The 20,830-nt window shown below is 48.1% G+C and overlaps 1 protein-coding gene across 3 annotated transcripts in view; it reads left to right on the forward strand.

The window, feature by feature from the left end:
• PAPPA (pappalysin 1) overlaps positions 1-20,830 on the forward strand; it is a 242,284-nt gene that overhangs the window by 195,361 nt on the left and 26,093 nt on the right. For all 3 annotated transcript variants that reach the window (XM_075905988.1, XM_075905990.1, XM_075905989.1), the window contains 4 exons: positions 1,210-1,420; positions 2,376-2,547; positions 7,932-8,079; positions 12,226-12,332. In XM_075905988.1, the coding sequence (XP_075762103.1) occupies positions 1,210-1,420; positions 2,376-2,547; positions 7,932-8,079; positions 12,226-12,332 (638 nt within the window). The remainder of the gene's footprint in view (positions 1-1,209; positions 1,421-2,375; positions 2,548-7,931; positions 8,080-12,225; positions 12,333-20,830) is intronic.

The following is a 20,830-nucleotide window of genomic DNA, read 5'->3' on the forward strand; positions in this document are numbered from 1 at the left end:
TAGGAAGGATCTTTGGTTTTCATAAAAATACCTCAGACAATCAGCCACAATTAGGAAGGCAAGAAAAAAAAAAAGCTGATGATGGTGTAATGAAGAAGGAGGGCTTCTCCCCATGCCGTGCTGTGCCCTGGAGACGCCTCCATTTTTCCTCCCTTTGAATCCCACATTTGACGTCTCAGGTCAGCGCTCTTGGCCTTCCAGAGGAGAAAGGCCACACGGCACTCAAGTTTGGAACTTGTCAATATGAGTGGCGCTCATCACCGTGTTTCTGCAGCACCAGTTTGGGGGATTGATAGAATATTAGCTCTTTGCATGGTTATTGGCTCCCATCTGGAGACAAAGCTTGTTCCTTTCTTACATACAAGATTAAATGGCAAAGAAATACAAAACATACTGAGCCTGATTCATTCCTGGTGTTATTCCAGTGAAATCAGTGGAGTTACACTAGGAATTAATGTGTCCTATCATATATTTTACCTTTCATATATTGGCATGGCAAGCTTCCTAAGGAAAACAACACTTGTAGTAGTAGTTGTTGTTATTAATAATACTACTAATCTTATTAATATTAATGATTATAATAAGAAATCTCTTGAGGTAGTTGTGCCAAAGAACCAACCAAGAATGGGGCCCCAATGTAATGCAGATGGTCCCTAGCCCCCAATACCTCCGGTCTAAATAGACAGGGCAGACTCATGGTAGAGAGAAAGGGCATCACTCCCAAGCAGAGTGGAAGGATGGCAGCAACATCATGTTAGCATAATGTAGCGAGAATCAATGTATCTTAAGCCAAGCTTGACGCCATCCCCACAGCAGGAGGTCGATGGAAGCAAATGCTCCCGTCAACGTACCTTACTCCTTGCAAATCGAGGAATACCGGTGGTGACCGGGGGCACCCTCAGCGTTCGATTTAGCTGTCCTTACTAAATCAGACACCAGAAGATTGTCTAGACAGTAAGTATAGACATGGTCTCAGTATGTCTCATGTCCCAACCTTTCCTGACAGAAGCACAGAAGACACTACCTTGCCTCTGTGGGCAGCAGAATTCTTAGTCATTTAAAGATAGAATACATGGAAGACAAATGCATAACATATACATAGCCCAGTGACACATAAACCAACAAATCTTTGGACCTATTGTATGGTTTATAGCACCCTAACAAAACAGCCCTGCCTGATTTTCTTAACTTTCCCACTGTCCTTTCTAGGAAACAACAGCAACTTGACATGTATGGAAGACGGGCTGTGGTCCTTCCCTGAAGCCCTTTGTGAGCTGATGTGTCGAGCTCCATCTCTCATTCCCAATGCAGATCTTCAGACGGCCCGGTGCCGTGAAGATAAGCATAAAGTGGGCTCCTTTTGCAAGTACAAATGCAAACCGGGTTACCATGTTCCTGGCTCCTCCAGGAAAGCAAGGAAGTAAGTGAAATAGTAACACCAAGCAGATAATGTATTCCAGAGAGACACAGAATGCTAAACATTTCAGGAGAGAGAGATCTGTGGGATGTGTGAAAAGCAGGGAATATTGTGGGCCAACTGTAGCAGTTGTAGACAGCACAGTATTATCAAAGATCCCAGAAAGGAGAAAAAGTCTAGTGGATATCCCACATGTATAGGATTAGGGATGAGAGTCCATATACAGTAAAAACAGTGTTTGCTCAGATACCAAACAGATGCTTGGTGCAACCACATTCATGCCATTTTTATTCATTATTGCCGAACATACTTTGTTCATCCAAATGTTTGGGGAATGGTCATTCTTCTCATACAAATACCCATATTCACATCTGAAGAAAAATATTTATAAAACAGAAAGAGTATTAATTACTCAGTATTCATATTAATTCTTCATTGGTTTAAAAAGGTTGGGTCATCCAGTGAGTTAGCAGAAATAATGCTGTGTGACTTCGGGGGCCAGTAACACACCACAGAGAAGGAATCCGAAATACTAAGTAATCCAAGCAAATAATGAACTTGGAATCCATATGTGGAAATTAATTCACGTAAACTATTTGTCAGAACATTAAAATAGTGGCTAAATCAGTAAATATCAAGGTCTGTTTACCAACATAAAAGAGAGTTAACTGGAATTGGTTAAACACTGGAATAAATTGCCCAGGGAGGTTGTGGAATCTCCATCTCTGGAGATATTTAAGAGTAGGTTAGATAAATGTCAGATAGCCGCTGGCACGGAGTTCGGACTAAGGGGAATTTAAAAATGGTGGTGCCCGGGATGATGCAAATGAAGCCCGGGATATTTAAATCCCGGGCTTCATTTTTGTAACTCTGGTTGCCTTCATTTGCCTACCTAGCTCGAACTAATGAGCTAGTGTAGACATACCCTAGAATATTCTGGTTTGTTTCCACATGGCAGGAGAGCCTTTAAGATCCAGTGCATGCAAGATGGCACCTGGCTAGCTGGAGCATGTGTGCCCGTCACCTGCGACCCTCCACCCTCAAAGTTCCATGGGTTGTACCAGTGCACCAACGGCTTCCAGTTCAACAGCGAATGCAGGATCAAGTGCGAGGAAGATGACCATCAGTCAGTGAGTTCCTTCTCTTCCTTCAGTTGTTTCAGCCAACAGGAACTAGCTTCTGGCAAATCTATGTGCTGCCCGTCTGCCTTAGGGACTAAATCTGTGAGACGTTGCATGCCTCCTGGGAAGTGCTTCACTGCTGCAATTCGCATGAGCAGTAGTGGGATTTGAGGATGCTTTGTGCCTTCTAGGATGTGGCCATATAAATGTATTTTCCTTGGATCAGGCCAGTCCCTTCAGCTTTGGAGAGAATGGCCACCTTGTTTCTGTTGCAAGGTTTCAAGGATGGTTTGCACTGAGCTTCCATAAGACAGGTGAGAAGGTTGATGCAACAGGGCACATGGTCATGGTAGTGCTGTGCGGTCATGTAAGATGTCATGCTCCCATGTTCAGGAGCAGTCTTCCATGGATGTTGAAGCATGCACCAGGCTGCATAGTGTGATATGCTGTTACCTGTGACCTTCTGTCTCTATCAACGCCTCCAGGCCGTTTTTGAGCAAAAACTTGCAGAGCATCCACACTACAAGCATGTTTTTGCATAATATATTCAGTAGATTGTCAGAAGACAGGGCTTTTTGGACAAGAGTTTCTCCTCTTTTTACGAGGAATAAGCTTTTTTGCGCAAGAGCATTCATGGCAGTGTGGACGCTCTTTTGCGCAAAAGCTCATGGCAGTGTGGATGCGCTCTGGGGCAAGAAGCCTGCAATGTAAATGTAGCCTCAGAGTTGACTTGCTCTCAGGATGAGAAGTGGGGAGAGACTGCATTGTAGGACACTGTGTTTGGACATGAGATTAGCCAGAATGATACAGGGGCCTGGCTGTCATTATGAGGCTTGTGTGGCACTCAGAGGTCTGGGCAGTAAAACAAGGGTTGAGTGATGTGTTACAAATGTAATAAAGGTCTGTGTGGTGTTCTGAGGCCCGTGCAGAATTACAAGACCTGTGAGGTGGAGCAGAAACAAGGTGGCAGTGCCACCAGGCAAGTATGGCTTTCTGAGGCCTTCGTATTACAACAAGGGCAGTGTATAATATTGAGGAGTAAATGGTGCTACAACGTTTGTGCGTTTTTACAAGAACAGTGAGGTGTAATGAGGACTGGCCAATGTAGTGAGTGTTAGTTGGAGAGGCCACAGTGGTAACATGAGAGGCACATTGCACCACATTGGGATGTGCTTATACACTTTAAAGTAAGATTCTGGTGGTCAGTTCAGAAAACATCTCAAACAAATGCTTTAGAAGCAGTTTGGAAAAGGGACCTCCAGGGAAAGATGTTTCCTGATATAACAGAAAAGGTTTCAAAAAGAGGGGGGGAGGGCTTGGAGGACCCCTGACCTCATCTGACCCGCCCGAGAAGTGTTAATTATCTAAGGAATAAAACCTACTAAGATTTTCTCAGATATACAAGGTGATAATGCATGTCTCATCCCAGTAAGAAAAGCAGCAGCGATTTTCACCGGAGATTAAGCAGGGTAGAGAATGATTGACAGAATATTAATATAGCAGCAGATGTCCTGGGAACGCAACATCATCTTTGATTCCTGTCAGCCAGCTCTGCAGGACGATATAGCTGAATGTAGTCTGGTCACCACTTTCTGGCTTGCATCAGCTTCATGGCTCTACTCATCTTGAAACCTTTTTTTTGTTCCATGTTATTCTTCACAGTGTCTATCCAACTCGTCCCTGGTCTACCTCTGTTTCCAGTTAATAAAATCATAGAATCATAAGATTGCAGGAGACCTCAGGAGGTCATTGAATCCAACCCCCTGCTAAAAACAGGACTAATCCCAAATCATCCCAGCCAGGGCTTGGTCAACCCGAGACTTTAAAAACCTCTAGAGATGGAAATTCCACCACCTCCCTAGGTAACCCATCCCAGTGCTTCACCACCCTCCTAGGGAAATAATTTTTCCTAATATCCAACTTAGACCTCTCCCACTGTAACCTGAGACCATTGCTCCTTGTTCTGCCATCCGTCACTACTGAAAACAGACTGTCTCCATCCTCTTTGGAACCTCCCTTCAGTACATAGAAGGCTGATATCAAATCCCCCCTCACTCTTCTCTTCTGCAGACTAAATAAGCCCAAATCCCTCAGTCTTTCCTCATAAATCATGTGCTCCAGACCCTTAATCATTTTTGTTGCCCTCCACTGGACTTTCTCCAATGCGTCCATATCTTTTCTGTAATGGGAGGCCCAGAATTGGACGCAATACTCCATGATATGGCTTCACCAGCAACAAATAAAGGGGAATAATCACTTCCCTAGATCTGCTGGCAGTGCTCCTGCTAATGCACCCCAATATGCCTTTAGCCCTCATGACTACAAGGACACACTGTTGATTCATATCTAGCTTCTCATCCACTGTAACCCCCAGGTCTTTTTCTGCTGAACTGCTATTTAGCCAGTCAGTCCCCAGCCTGTAACTATGCTTGGGATTCTTCTGTCCCAAGTGCAGGACTCTGCACTTGTCCTTGTTGAACCTCATCAGATTTCTTTTGGCCCAGTTCTTCAGTTTGTCAAGGTCACTCTGGACCCTATCCCCCCAGCATATCTACCTCTCCCCCTAGTGTCATCTGCGAACTTGCTGAGGGTGCAATCCATCCCCTCATCCAGGTCATGAATAAAATTGTTGAACAAAACCAGCCCTAGAACCAATCGTTCTATAACACAGTTTTTTCTAGACCAAGCTGCTTTTCTTATCATTTTATTTTTATTTTGTATAGTCTTGAAACTCTCGGTATTCCCCTCAGGCAGTTCGTTTCCGCAATCAGAATCTTTAGCTCAGCGGCTTTCCTCCTATTCCAGCATTCCAGAGTACGTGAATCTTGGAGCACTTTACAAATATCATACAACTGTAACCCAAACACAGCCAATTCTGGGAGCATAAATCTGCATTACCTTTAAAGGTCGCTATTGAACATTGCCAGCAGATCTAGAGAAGTTATTATTCCCCATTATTCGGCACAGGTGAGGCCACATCTGGAGTATTGCATCCAGTTCTGCAGCCCGCATTACAGAAAGGATGTGGACGCATTGGAGAGGGTCCAGCAGAGGGCACCAAAATGATTAGGGAGCTGGAGCACATGACCTAAGAGAAGAGGCTGAGAGATTTGGGCTTGTTTAGTCTGCAGAAGAGAAGAGTTGGGGGGAGGGGAGGATTTGATAGCAGCCTTTAACTACCTGAAGGGGGGTTCCAAAGAGGATGGAGAGAGGCTGTTCTCAGTGGTGGCAGATGTCAGAACAAGGAGCAATGGTCTCAAGTTGCAGTGGGAGAGTTCTAGGTTGAATATTATGAAAAACTATTTCCCTAGGAGGGTGGTGAAGCACTGGGATGGGTTCCCTGGGGAAGTGGTGGAATCTCCATCCCTGGAAGTTTTTAAGTCTCAGCTTGACAAAGCCCTGGCTGGGTTGATTTAGTTGGGATTGGTCCAGGGCAGGAGGCTGGACTCGATGACTCCTGAGGTCTCGTCCAGCCCTAAGATTCTATGAATCTATGAGGCTCTCAGGGAGTTGTTGATGCTGAATCCTCAGTCCTATGTGCGCAGGGATAAAAGACCCCCAGCACTGCATGACTCATGTTGGTCAGCTGGCTCAGGTTCATGGGGCTTGCGTTGCAAGCTAAATATCACAGTCTAGATATTCAGCTCAGTCCAGGTTCCAAGCTCTGGAACCATTCGCCCACAGAGGATCTAACCTGAACACAGACATCTGCACATGAGTGGTTCAGCGCTGGAGCCTGAGTCAGCTGACTCGACCCAATTGTAGCATTTTTATCCTAGTGTAGATGTACCTTTAGAGCTGCTGTTAATCAGTCCTAAGTTGCAGGGTGCTTAACGGACACAAAAGAATGTGGGGAAATATGATTTATTCCACTCAATGAACCCTGACAAAGGTGTCATTGGTTGTCTGATGCCCCGAGCCCTGTAGGCAGCACAACAAAGCTGTGAGTTGAGGTTCTGTCCATCACCTAGCATTCCTCAACTGATCTGGACATTTATACCGTTTGCACGGCTACCTTGGCCTGGTGAGAGTTTCAGGGTCTGGTCTCTGCCAGCCAGTCAAAATTCCAGTTCTGTCACCATCATCCAGCACACAAACAAGCAGGCTAAAGATTCAACCCAGTAGCCTGCAGAGAAGGCTAGTTGCATCACCCTTGAACATCGTGTTCATCAACAAGCTCAGCAGGGAAGAAGAAGAATGTCAAAGAGAAAAACAAATTTCCTCCTGGAACCAAAAGCAAAACAAAGGTAACGAGCAGCATAAGCAAAATGCCCACGGCTTCAAGCATGCTGATGGGAACTTGGTGTGCAGATCCAGTTCCACAACCTATACTTGATGCCGCAGGCATCTGCTCGGAGAGAGGCATGCAGGTCTGAGAAAATATCCCCTCATAATTCAAATGTGCCAGCTGAGGGCTCTCTCTGAAATATTTCATACCAGGCACAGAGACCCACCTGAAATAGCTCACAGAGAATGTCTAGTACACACCACTGCGTGACAAGTACTGTATATGGATTACATTAACCCCGCAGTACACCAGGGATTGGGAACTAGACGCCCGGATCCCATACTATAGCCAATGTACCCTGATTCACTGGGAGCTAGACAACTCAGCCCCACAAAACATCCCCATGCAGAATTTCCAATGGCTCGGCTTGCAGATCCCGCAGAACAGCTCATGCAGAACTCTCTGGGTGCCCCATGCATAGATCTGATAAGAGAAGCCTCGTGTGCTTCTTTGTTGTTTTAAAAGGGCATGATATTTCCCCGTGGACTTTGCCATTTATTCGCCAGTATTCCACAGGGTCTCTTTTTGTAAAACAAATGTCATATCCCACACTGTCCGCCACCTTCACACACATACACACGCACACGCACACTATCGCTGTGCTTCTCTGTTGCAGTCTCTTTCTTTGCTGTCAGTCACAGCAGGCAAGGTCTACAGATACCCCCCAGCTAAACCTCACAGGGAAGTGTCCCGGCTTTGTTTCTGGCTTCAGATGGGCATAGGGAACTCTTTGTTCTCCTTCCATAGAAGGATGATGTAACTAGTTAGAAAAGGAGATGATGACAGAGGTTGGCTGCACTTAGCACAAACACCTTCAAATGAAGAAAGAGGGAACAATGGGTGAACGTTTCCTTATTCTAGTTAGCTCGGGTCCATGTTGATAGCGTCCTTTTAAAGGCCATGACATTACGGAGACGATGCTAGCGTGCATCTGTCTGTCCAGGCAGGACACACAGACTCTTCCCTTTGTCCTTTTGAAGAAGGCTGTTTCCCTTTTTCTCTGCGTGAAAAGCCCCGCCCCTTTCCCGAGAACATCGGCCACCAGTTCAATCCTGATTCTTTTTCTAACACTTTTCTGACTGTCTTTCGCTTTTTCCATTCCCAGGGCCGTGGGCACAACGTGATTCACTGCCGGAAGGACGGCACCTGGAGTGGCTCCTTTCACCTCTGCCGGGAGATGCAGGGCCAGTGCTCTCTTCCCACTCAGCTCAACAGCAACCTGAAGCTGCATTGTGCACACGGCTATGGAATAGGTACGTGAGCGAGAACCATGGCCGCAGCTGGCCTGCCTGCCCGTGGGGAGGGGGGCGGAAAGAGACCGGAGTCGTAGGGTCATCATGTCTTTTGGGCCTGATTGCCCTAGTGAGAAGTAGCTAATTAGAGGATTTTCAAGTGTTCAGATGCCACAAACGGGGTAACATATGCTGCCTTCCTACCCCCTCACAGCATTTCCCCTTCTGCCACATCCCTTGTCCTGCTGAGTTTAATGAACAATTCCTGGGATCAAACTGGAAGGGTGACACATCCAATAAGATCTTTTTAAAATCAACGAAGAACTACACATACCTTTCCTCGTGGCCTTAGCTGAATGGCCACACATGCGCAAATATACCCACTCAGTTACATGTGTTCACACATAGATACAAAACTCACACCCAGATACCCGCACCCATCCAGTCTCTCCCACATCCACACAGAAATATCCACGCACACATGCATGCACAAACTTGCTTCCCCATCCATGCACATTCACAAAGGCACAAGTATCCTCACATGTTCATAAATATTCCGCTGCAAATATAAATTCACCCACCCACCCATGTTCTTTCTCAGACACATAAATCCACGTACTCATTCATCTGTACTCTCTCTCTCTCTCTCTCTCTCTCTCTCTCTCTCTCTCTCTCTCATACTATCGATTGTTATGACTCATACAAACCTATATCACTTTACAGATATGGAGGAAGACAGGATCCCTCTCCGGGGAGTTTATCATCTGCCTTAGACAGAACACTGTCATGCTGGGAGCCCTGACAACAGACAGTGGCAGGGAGCGGGGAGGGATGGTGAAAGAAGGTTTCAGCAATAAAAATCACACGATTGCGGTGTTTGTGCACGTGCATGTGCATGATTCCAATGTACTTTCTCAACACCGAGCTTTTTCATTGATTCATACACGTCCGTGTATTTTATGTACAGAATTTATCAAAAGCTATTGAGGCAACAGACGGGAAGTGTGGGTTAAGGATGACAGGTTAATTGACATGATTGAGAAATAATGTATGCCCTTGGCTAGCAGAGGTCTAGTGCATGGGTTATTGGAATGGGACTCAGGAGGGCGGAGGTTCCTCTCCAGCTCTGCCACTGACTTGCAGTGCAACCTTGGGCAAGTCCCTTCTCCTTCCTGCACCTCTGCTTCCCCTCCTACCCTCTGCCCTCTTTGTTTGTTTAGAAGAGAAGCCTTCCAGGGCTGGGTGTATCTCTTATGATGGCCATGGCTATGCCTCATTTAGTGGGGCTTTGATCTCACTTGGCGTTCTGGGTTGCTACTAGAATACAAATACTCCTAATAATAGAGCCTGCTTCGGTCCTGGGGCCCACAGCAGTTTGGGGCAATTTCCCACCATCGCACTAGCACTGGTGCAGCTCTGTTCATAGCAACAGGCACCAGCGGGGCTGCCACAGACTGGCTGGGTCACTGAACCCTGCTCAGAGCAGGTCTATAGGACATGGTTGCACAGCCGGAGGTTCTCTCTTTACAGCGGCCCCCACCTCCTGCCCCCATGTCTGTCACCAGCCTGGCAGCACCAGTGCAGTGGCCACAGATGAAGAGTTGAAGGAAAGGGTTAAGTGTAGACGGGGCGAAAGAGAGAGATTTGGAAGTAGCGTGGGGCACACAAAGGGGGCAGAGGGAAGGCGAGACAGTCATGCCGGCCTAGGCAGAGCAGAGCGCTGAAGTTGGGGGGGGGGGGAAGGTCTGAACTAGAAGGACAGGAAGCCATTGTGGTAGCCAGCCCGTTCCCAGAGAAATACGGCATTCCTCCCATGGCGATTGCAGGTGAAGGAACCCATAAGAACGACAAACCCCCAAACCCATCCGTCCTTTGGGAACCCTCATCAAGGTCTATCTTTTTTTTGCCTTCCATTGAACCGCCATGTGTGGAGAGCTGCACTGTCGGTCAAATTGCTGCGGGACGTGCCCTAGACACCGTTCTGCACACCGAGTCTCACGTCCCTTTTCCAAGGTCACCGCCTGAGCCCCATACTGTAGCATTCGAAAGTGAGCTGTACTAGATGCGGCTTAGAAAGAAACCCTGGGCCCCTTCCTCCCCCCTCCCCTGCAGCCCTTTTCCTGAAACCTCCCCTCCCTCCCCTCACTGCTGTCCCTTTGAACTTGGAGAAAGTGTTCCCTGTTGTGCAGATCCCTCATTATATTGTAACCATTGTAAGGTACCAGGAGCCTGCTTCAGTCCCATCCCAGGGGACAGCAACACAACCTGGATGAGATCACTTCTCTTTAATGGTGCCAATTATGGATCATATATCAAAACAATTGAGACCTGCTCCTTTCCTTCAGCGTAAATAGCACAGTGGAGTGAGCTGTGAGCAGGCAGCAGTGACTCTTAATTTGACAATGCGTTTTACCCTTGAGATGAGGTGACCTTTGCTTACCTACCAGGGTTTGCCACTTTTTCAGAGGAAAAAAAAATACTGATTCCCTGATCTCAGGGAACATTTCTCTGTGCTGGAGGCAAGGAGGGGTATCAGTCCTCCTTTGTGTGTCCTGGTCCTTTTCCCCTCCATTCCAAAGGACTCGTGTTACATTAGCTTATATTAGCCATGTCCACAAGACAGATCCCTTGGGCCCAGTTCTGAATGGGCCCCACACCCTCAGACGAGTTACAGTGTGAATCAAGAGAGCTCCATGTACTGGCCGGCAGCATATATTGAACTCATTTACTAGCTGGAGGCACGACACACACTGTGTGAGTGTCTCGCATCAGCACTTCTCGGGATCAGGCCATATGTTTTGGAAGTCATCTGGATGTCCCCCAGAAAAGGATCTTTTCCTTCCACTCACTTAGCATGGGCCTAGCCAAACCTGGCAGGTAGCCAGTCAAGTCGATGGACTCACTACTGCTCAAACTAGAGAAATAAAACAGAAACAAACCTCTTGACAAACCCTCCCTAATTAAACTAACTGACTCCTGCTGTGGTCCAGCTGGCTCCGCCACATGAGAAAAAGAAAAAAAACCAAGGTGGCTGCAGGGGGGACGTACCCAGCCAGGGTTAGCGTGACCCTGACACCTTTCCTCTTCTCCACAGACACCTAATCTGCCCCTGCAGGCTGGGGTGACTCTGGAGCCAAAGGCAGAGCCATCCAAACCATGCTGCAGAGTAACTCCCTCGCACACTGATTGGAGTGCAGGATTCCTAATGATAGGTTTGCAGCAACTACCCTAGTTAGCAGTGATTTGCCAGGGCGGGGGAATGGGAATAGTCCAACGCACTAAAGCTTAAGGTTATGGCACCATATTACTCCAGAGCACCACAGTGTGCTTTAATAAGGGAAGGATTCCCACAGGGGATGGAAGTTAATCAGAGAAAATACCAGTTCATTACCTCTTCTCATACTACTCTTTTAGCATGGGGCTTAGGTGGTAGCCGGCCTGCGCCATCATTAGATTTGCTCGCCGTTATTTGAGGGTCTTGTAATTTTGAAAAACCTGGCCATTGGCTCCTTGTCCATGTCGTAAGTGAAAGGAGCTTGATGGAGTCTGCTCAGTCACTTCACAGCTGCAGAAATTGAAGTGCCTTCTGTGTGTCTCAGGAACAGAATAAATCCCCCATGCGATCGATCCATGGGTCAGTAGCCAGAGTGGTATTGACATACTGTAGTCCAGGGGTGGGAACCTTTTTTGGGTCAAGGGCCGCTGACCCACAGAAAAATCAGTCAGGGGCCGCACACAAATGAGAAACAACCAACCAATCATCAAACAAAAAACCTTCCAAAACCTCACTGACTTGGCCTCCATCTGAAGGGAAAGATGCTCCCCACAGCCTCCTCACATACCAGAACCTAGGGCGGCCCAGGGTAGGAGACTTTGTGTGCTCCAGCCCCACAGTGGGAAGGAAATGGAGGGCTGGAGCGCCAGCATGGGCTCCCCAGTGCTGGAAATGGAACCCCGAGCCTCTGGGGCTGGATCCAAGCTGTGGGGTGCTGTCAGAATCCTATGGCAATGTGAATCCCATAGTGGCAAAGAGCTCCTAAAGAGCTGGCAGTAGTAATTGCTCTGCAGAACAGGGAGATGGATGCTATTGAGATAACTGAAATGGTGTTGGGAGAGTGACTTGGTGTTTGCTTTCTTCCTTCGTTCCCCTCTGCATGTACCACAAAGGTGCCGAATGCATCACCTCGTGTCCGGACCACAACGAATCCATCCTGCTGCGGGTGAACGAGACCTTACAAGACATCCAGCACTGGATGAACCCTCAGCGAGTGAAGGTCAGTGGCGGGGATGTTACTAAATACCTCTCTCAAGACCTGCAGACTTCCATGTTCCTGCGGCGCATGTGAACATGAAGTTTGACCCCAAAGGCAGAATTAAGGATGCAAAGGGCAGCATTGTCCAAGGGGACGGACACACGCACGCACGCACGCACACACACAAAGTATCATGAGCTTTTGTGGGCAAAACCTGCATGGTGAGACATCTTCCCTCCTTGGAACACAACTGTCATCAATCGAGACACCAAGACAATCGAGACATCTTGTTTGCCCTGTGGCCCCTTTACTTTGCTCTAGTGGTGCCTATTTGACTCTGCAGTTTCCCAATGCAATATCAGCTAGGAATTTCCACCTTGCGTTGAAGGAACCGAGTTCTTGCCCTCTGATCCACACTGCTCCTGACCGTTCTGATCTGGTAGGACTTTCACCTGACAACGGCACCATGGGGAGCACAGACAAGACACTTACGTACCACTGCAGGAGAAAGTGAAGGGGAACAAGAAATAGAGCACAGGGTGGATTTTAAATGCTTCCTACTCTTCGGTTTTCTGTGCACTTTGGGTGGTGGGCATCTGTTCTGAGTTCTCCTAACTGTTGTCGGGCAGCAAAAGAACCTGATATGCTGAGTATATAATTTCCCAATCTAGCTGAGGCATGTGATAGACGTCTGTCTACTCAGCACAGCATCCATTTTAGAGGTCACTGCTCTTTCTGCCTGCACTCTGCAAACGCACACACTCAGACACTCACACACACAATTATACATACTCATGAAAACTGGAAACGTGTCTATAGTGCGCCCTGTTGGCGCCTTGTCACCCTCCCTCCCCGGTCCCATGCTTCCTTCACCCCTTTCTGAGCGCCCTCTGGCGTCCGAGTCTGTCTTAACTGAGGTTCGTAGGCCTTCCCTTAGGTTGGGGCTTCGCTGGCCCCCGAGGCGGGGCCGGCCTCGTTCCGACCGTGGGGAGAGGGGGGTCTGGGCCTGCCCCCTATCACAAACCCCAGCCCAGGGCCCTAAGGACACCAACACCTATGCTGTTCGGTCCGGCTGGTGGGGCGTCCGCTGTAACTCGCCAGCCCACAGGCTCCCTTTGCCCACCCTGGGCTACTTCCTCTCTCCACAGTCAACACTTCCTCTTGCAGCCGGGCTCACCTCCTCACTTTGGGTCCCATCCGTTGCTGCACCTCAGTCTGAGGCTGCTCCCTCCACGCTCCCCCCTTCCCTGGCATCTCCCAGGGTTTAAATCCCTGCGCCGGCTCCCAGCCCGCGGGGTCCCACCCCTTCTGGCGTGGCCACACTTCCGAGCTGGCGGCAGAGCCGCACGCTGATGTCACCCCCCTCGCGCCGGCGTCCGGACTCCCAGGCGTCCTGCCAGGGCGGCCGCCTGCGAACAACCGGCACACCGCTGATAGACCAGCTCCGGCGCCGCCCAGCCCATGGGCTGTGTTGCGCCCGGCGTCGCTACTCTGCCTCCTGTCCCGAGAGCCACCAGAAGAGCGGCCACCGGCGGGACCGGAGTGTGGGGTGCCTTTGCCCCGTCACAAAAACACACACAGATGGACATTGGTTAGCACACTTATATGCATGTGCCTGCAGATGCACATACACAAACACTCTCACGTGTACACAAGTACACAAATACAGTAAAGGCTTTATTATCCAGCATATTAGGGAAAGGGGAGGGTGTCAGTTTAGTCAAATATTCCAGTTAAGTACAAGTTAATCACACTAAGTGGAGGAGAGAGTGAGGGTTCTTGTTGGGGGTGCAGGATCTGTCATGGGGCCAGGGATGAGGGGTTTGGAGTTCAGGAGGAGGCTTCAGGGTGAGGGGGAGGTAGGAGGCAGGAGGGATTTTGAGACGCTAGAGCCACACATCTCAGGAAGCTCCCCAGAAGTGGGGGATATGGCCTTGCTGCTCATAGGTGGAGGCACAAATGGCTCTGCACACTGTCTCCATCCCCACAGCTCCCATTGGCTGCTGTTCCTGGCCAATGGGAGCTGCAGAGCCAGTACTCAATGCTGGGATACTGCATGGAGTCCCCATGGATGTTCAGCTACCTCGGAGCAGAGGGATATGTTCTCGCTTCTGGGGAGCCAGGCAGAGCCAGGTAGGTAGCTTGCTGGCCCCTTGCCAGCCGGAGTTTAAGCCGGACTTTCGCAGATCAGGAATGCCGGTTTATAAAGGTTTCTGGTTGGTGCCAGAGTGAACAGCTTTTACTGTCCATATTTAGTCACCCATAAGCACACCTACACACACCGTGCTCATTCACACATATATACACATGTGTAGGTTAGACAAACAAGCACCCATTCATATAAAACCACACTCGTGCTAGACATACATACATAAATATAAACCCCTGCACAGAGAGGGTATGTCTACACTACCCTCCTAGTTCTACACTACCCTCCTAGTTCGAACATTTCACGAGGAGTAACGGTAGTTCGAACTAAGAAGACTAGTTCGAACTACCTAGTTCGAGCCCTGTGTAGCCGCGCTGCACGGGGTTCGAACCAGCGGGGTTTTAAAAATGGCGGCTCCCGCTTATGCAAATGAAGCCCGAGAAATTCAAATCCCGGGCTTCATTTGCAAGTGCGGTATGCCTACATTACCCCGCTAGTTCGAACTAGCGGGGTAGTGTAGACATACCCAAACACACATAAATGGGCACATACACACACTCTCTTATGCACGTTAGCGCAGGCCTATAGACACAGAAATGCACACCATGAGCCAGGTTTTTGAAAGCCCTGAGCAGCCAGGCTCTATGTTGGGTGCAGAGCCTTTTGGAAAATCTGCCTCCTTTTTCATGCCTTAATTGGAAACCATTATTTTTGTACTGTCTTCCCTGCAATTGGTACTGATTGCTTGAAAGTTTGGCCCTGAGCTCTCTGGAAAATCATACAATTATAGAATATTAGAACTAGAAGGGACCATCAAGTCCAGTCCCCTGCCCACACAGCACCACCTAGTGGGTGGTTTGTTGAGTTAATCATCCCTGACAGGTATCTATCCAACCTGCTCTCAAATATCTCCAGTGATGGAGATTCCACAACCTCCCCAGGCAATTTATTCCAGTCTTTAACCCCTCTGACAGGAAGTTTTTCCTAATGTTCAACCTACACTTCCCTTGCTGCCATTTATGCCCATTGCTTCTTGTCCTATCATCAGTAGTTAAGGAAAATAATTTTTCTCCCTCCTCGTAATACTCTTTTAGGCACTTGAAAGCTGCATTTCACATATCCAGGGGCAGATTTCCAAAAAGGCTAGGCACTCAGCATGCAAAGCATATTTGGCAATCCAGCCTTTTAGGTGCATCTTTGAAAATTTGGCTCTGACTGTGGGCGCCGAACCATTTTGAAAATGCTGGCCCTGCTGTGCTTGTGTGCTGCACACAAACAGGCAGATAGAGCAAAGGAAATGCTCCTGGGAGGTGCCTGGAGGCTATCTGAATCACAGTGTGTCCTCTGATCTCCTCATTCACTCCATGCTCTCTGTTTATATTACTGCTACGGCCGAGGCTTTGCCAAGGTGCTGGTGTGAAGTACATATCTGTACAGACCTTATCTCTGTATTGGAGGCTGTTTCTCACTGCCTCTGCCCTGAGCACGGAAGTTTAAAGAGGGTTAGTAATTCATGGTGAAATAAAACCACAGCCTCCCTCCCAATCTCTGCTGGGCTGTCCTCATTTATTGATGCAGGGACTCAGAGGCAGCTGTAATGGGCAATTGTAAGCCCAAGTTTACAATGCAGCGTAGATGCTCAAGGGTCTCTGGAGGGCTCATTAGGCAGCAGGGGGGAAATGGCAGGAAAGGGGGAGAGCATCGGAGTGAGGTGCAGGGTGGGGGATTGATGGTTTCCAGGAGCCCAGTGGAAAATCTGGGTCTATTTTGCCCCTATAGCAATGATCTTATAAGAGCTTTAGATTGTGACTAGTTAGGAATCTGACCCTCCTGCTAAAAATGAGTTGGTCGTAAATAGCAGAATAAAGGGCTGGGCTTCTACAATTGTTAGGGTGTTGTGACTGCCAGGTGAAAATTAATCCACTCTGCAGCCTCTTTGGAAATGGAGGAGATGAGGCATCTCCCTGGAGCAGGTTCTGGTTGGATCAACTAGGGGATTTCTCTCTAGAAATCATCTTTCCATATCATCACACGGAGTCCATCTCTGCATAATTCTGTGAGATGAAGCTAAGAAAGGGATACCATTGGTGAATGAACAGTGAGTGCTTGGCCCAGGCTCTGACAGAAGTTTGACCTGAAGCCCCTTTTCTGTCCACATACAAATCAAGCAAGAGACCTGCTGCAGGGATGGGTCAAAGCCAGAGTACTGCTGTGACTTGGGGCCAGTGCTGCCATTTTGCAGTGTGGATGCAGTTCAGAGCCTGGAGTCTGCAGAGAGCCACATGGACATGGTAGCAGCTGTGAGTTCTGGCTCTAGCAGTGGTAAGCTGAGGTTTACAATGCTGCATGGATGCTCAAGCCTGGGCTTAGAAACCCCAAGTCCCCAAGCCCGGGTCCCTGTGTGCAGTGCAGACGTACCCCAGGAAGAGAGCTAGTATTTTTTTGGAAGATACGCTTTAATCCAGCTTCTGGAGAAGTTCTGTGGCGTGTCCATGTAGTGGCATATCGCTGAGCCTCATTTGCATACCTAATGAGCCACCATTTTTTTCAGAAGACGCTCTTGCGAAAGAAAAACCCTCTTGTGCAATGCTGTTCTTCCTCTCAAGTAATAGGTGTAATGGCATTGCGCAAGAGGGTTTTTCTTGCGCAAGAAGGGGCAGTGTAGATGCTCCTTCTTGTGCAAGAGCCTCTTCTGAAAAAAATGGTGGCTCATTAAGTATGCAAATGAGGCTTGGCGATATTCTACGCTTAGCCTCATTTGCATATTATTTGCGCAAGAAGCCGCGAGTGTAGACATAGCCTAGGTGTCTCAGGGTGGCTTTGGGAAGTGAAAACAGCCTTTACACACACCACAACACCCTGTTCAAAATTTGAGTGCATTCCCTTGCTGCCCTGTTCCAGACCCTGCTTTCTTGGGCATTCCCTTGTTAACAGGGAGAAGGGAAACATGTGGTGTGGGTATTTTTTTTTTTTAGATATTTCAGAATTGCCAGTGAACTGACAAATCCATTTTTCTTCTGGCTCACCTGATGAGCTCAGCAAAAATAACCAGTAGAGCCTCCTCAAAGAACCATTCTTAACTTGGCAGCATCCTTTTGGAAGAGGCTTCTCCAATGTTGCTTCCAAACTTACTGAGAACAATCTCCCCCTCCCTCCCTTTATTTAAACACCACTTCCCTGAAGCATTCCAGCCTTGTCTGTTCTCTTGAGTGGTGGCCCTGCTAAGTCTCTACTACAGTTACTGCTCATCCCCTATGGCAAATTGCATTGATTTGGGATGTTAAGTGATACCTGTACTATTATGTAATTGGATGCTCTTGGCAAATTGTTCATATGAAGCTCAGTTTTGCAAAGTTTGAGCATCTGCAGATGGACAACAGCCTTTGCCATGGTGGAGCCTAGAGGTGGACTTTGTCCACGCTGGACATCCATGTCAGCCCATCTTCATTTTCCCAGAGGTGTTTTCTGCACACCATCCACTCTCCTATCACTTACAGGGCTTTAACGCTTCCTTTCAGTTGACTTGTTGCCAAGGCTCTTTGTAATGGGATCTGGAGTCTATCACCTCTAAGCAGTTGGTGTGAATCTAGCCCAGGTAGTTGGATCCATTAGGTGTCTCTCCGGTGCAGTCATGTGGGTTAGCTGTGGTGCTCCTTGGGTGGTTCTCAAGCTGTATGATTTGTCAGTCGCAACAGACAGGCAGAGGACTGAAGGGGCTATGGAGAGAACTCTCCTAGTCAGGCCCAGTGCATATCACCATGACATGGCGATTGGTTGCTTTCCCTGCTGCTGCGAGTGCTTGTCCTCTTCTGTGGATAAACAGAGTTCCTCCCTTTCCAGTACGGTCAGGCCAGTCCCTTTCTCCAGCTCCAGATTCACATATTCAGTCACGTATATTGGCAGCAAACATTTTTTGTTTTCTTTTTTGTTTTAATGCTGGTGCCCCAGGGAGCAGAGGAAGTTCTTTGGAACTGCAGTTATTTTTCTCACATTATTTGGATGGGTCTGGGCATGGGGAAGGAAAAGGCCTGCATTTTTCTTCAGTTCTCCCTCAGGTTATCCCTGGGTTTAAAAGCTCCCGGAACCAGTCCTTGCCTCTTCCCAATCCCCATCTCTTGGCTGGTCTTGTATGTTTTGAAACCTAAAAAGGTTTTCTCTCTTTGTTTGCCCTGATGTGCAGTAAGTGAAGGGGTGGAGGTGCCTTACTGTTGTGGTGGCCTTGAAATTTCCAGATGTCTGGTAGGATTGCCAGGTGTCCGGTTTTTGCCCAGACCGTCCGGTATTTGTGGCCTCTATCCAGTAAAAAAAACCCAGAAAACACTGGACATGTAGACTGGACATGTATTTTCTGTTTTTCTCGAATGGAAGGCCAGTGGGGACATCCTTCTTCCCCTGCCACGTTGGGCGGGGGCGGGGGGATTGGGGAGCATGGGATTTAAAGGCGCAATGCCTCTTTTTTGGGGGGGGCTCACCAACTTTGGTCCTCCGTTTTTATCGCAGGACAGGGGTTGTGCTCAACAACTTTGGTCCCGCCATGTTCTGTGTTTTGTGTGAAAGTATCTGGCAACCCTAGATGTCTAAGAGCTCAGTGGAAGCAAACTTAATTCTGTGGCACCCCTGCGCCTTGCTGTCTCCTATGCTGATAGGAAAAACAACACTGGCTTCCCCCCTCCTCCGCCGGCTTCCCAGGCCTCTTCCCCCTCTCACATAGATGGGCCCTGTTGTGAGACTGGTGGGGCAGGCAGGACTGACTAATAGTGGAAAATCTGAGAGTGTCGGAAAGATAAATAGCCCTGTGCTGATAGTATAAAAGTCCTTTTTCCTCGCACACGTCAGGTAAGCCTCAAATGACAGAAACTGTACAAACACACCGAAGTTCTCCTGCAGATGGATTAAATTAGCCCTCAGATAAATAGGGGAAAGGATGGCTCATGCCACAGTCCTGGTTCTCAATGTTAATTCCTTTCTTTCCTAAGCTTCCACTGCAACCCCACCTGTTTAGCAAATGCCCCTTGGCGTGCCTTTCAAAACCAGCCATGGCGTCAGCGTTGTTAGCTGCGTACGGCGATTCCCTCCGCCGTTAATGAAACTGGTCCTCTCAGATGAGTGTTGGCACTAATGGATGTTCCTGAAGGGTGGGGAGCAAAAGGCAACATATGGCACTGTGTGACTACAGTATAGTACTCCTTACTAAGTTCACTTCCAGTATGGTCTTTCTTAGGTAGAGGGGGTCTGGTTTAGAAAAATAATAATCGCCATTGGTTCCTCTGGGTTTTCCCTCTCTGCCCACAGACTATCCAAACTCTCAACCATTTTGTGACATTTGCAGAGTTCGGCTTCCCCTTTTTTTCCTCTTGAGCCTCCATATTTGTGGGTGTTGTTACCACACTGGGGCCGTGTCCAGACTCAGGGGTTTTTTCGGGAAAAGTAGCCTTTTCCCGAAAAAACTTCCCCTGCGTCCAGACTCAAGCCGCGTTCTTTCGAAATTATTTCGAAAGAACGCGGCTTTTCTTTCGATGGCGGTAAACCTCAATTTACGAGGAAGAACGCCTTCTTTCGAAAGTTCCTCTTTCGAAAGAAGGTGTTCTTCAATGTAAAGAGGCCGTCTTCGAAAGAGAGCATCCAGACTCGCTGGGTGCTCTCTTTCGAAAAAGCGGATTTCTCTTTCGAAAGATCCGCCTGCAGATGCTTTCGAAAGAGCCTCTTTCGAAAGAAGCCTGCAGTCTAGACATAGCCCGGGTGTGTTTCCAGTAGGGGAAAAAAAGGTATTTTTACCTCATGGTAGCTATGGCATAGTACCTAACATGATGTAAAACCCACGTGAGGACAAGGCAGATTAAATTCTTGAAGATTGCAGGAGGCTGTGTGGAAGGCCTCGTGTTCAGTACACCCTGCTGTGTCTTCCCTAGCACAGTACCCCATGTTAGTAACCATTTGTTAGCTAGCATGAGACGAGAATGTATCTGTTTTCCTAATGAAGACAATGCCCTCGAGTCTGTGACACCTGGGAACTCAAAGTGAGAATGTCAGCAGAAATAGACCTGTTCTTGGGAGCTCTCCCACTCCATAATGCTGACCTAACAGGCTTGAAGAAGCTTTTGAAATCTCTGTGTTTTGCCCAGGACTGGTCCTTTCAGCTTTTGGAAGTCATATAATATTTCATGAGGCTAAAATCATTAGGCTTCCTCTTGAATTGCTCTAAACGTAATAGCGGATGTGGCCTTTTGTATGGGTTATTTTGGGGTATGTCTACACTTGCACCATCTTTCAAGAGAGGGATGCAAATGAAGCCGGGATCTAAATATTCCATGCTTCATTTGCATATTTGCATTATGGCACTATTTCGAAACAGTGCCATTTTGAAATAAGA

Source organism: Pelodiscus sinensis, chromosome 22 (genome assembly GCF_049634645.1).
Source record: "Pelodiscus sinensis isolate JC-2024 chromosome 22, ASM4963464v1, whole genome shotgun sequence".
Classification (NCBI taxonomy): domain Eukaryota; kingdom Metazoa; phylum Chordata; order Testudines; family Trionychidae; genus Pelodiscus; species Pelodiscus sinensis.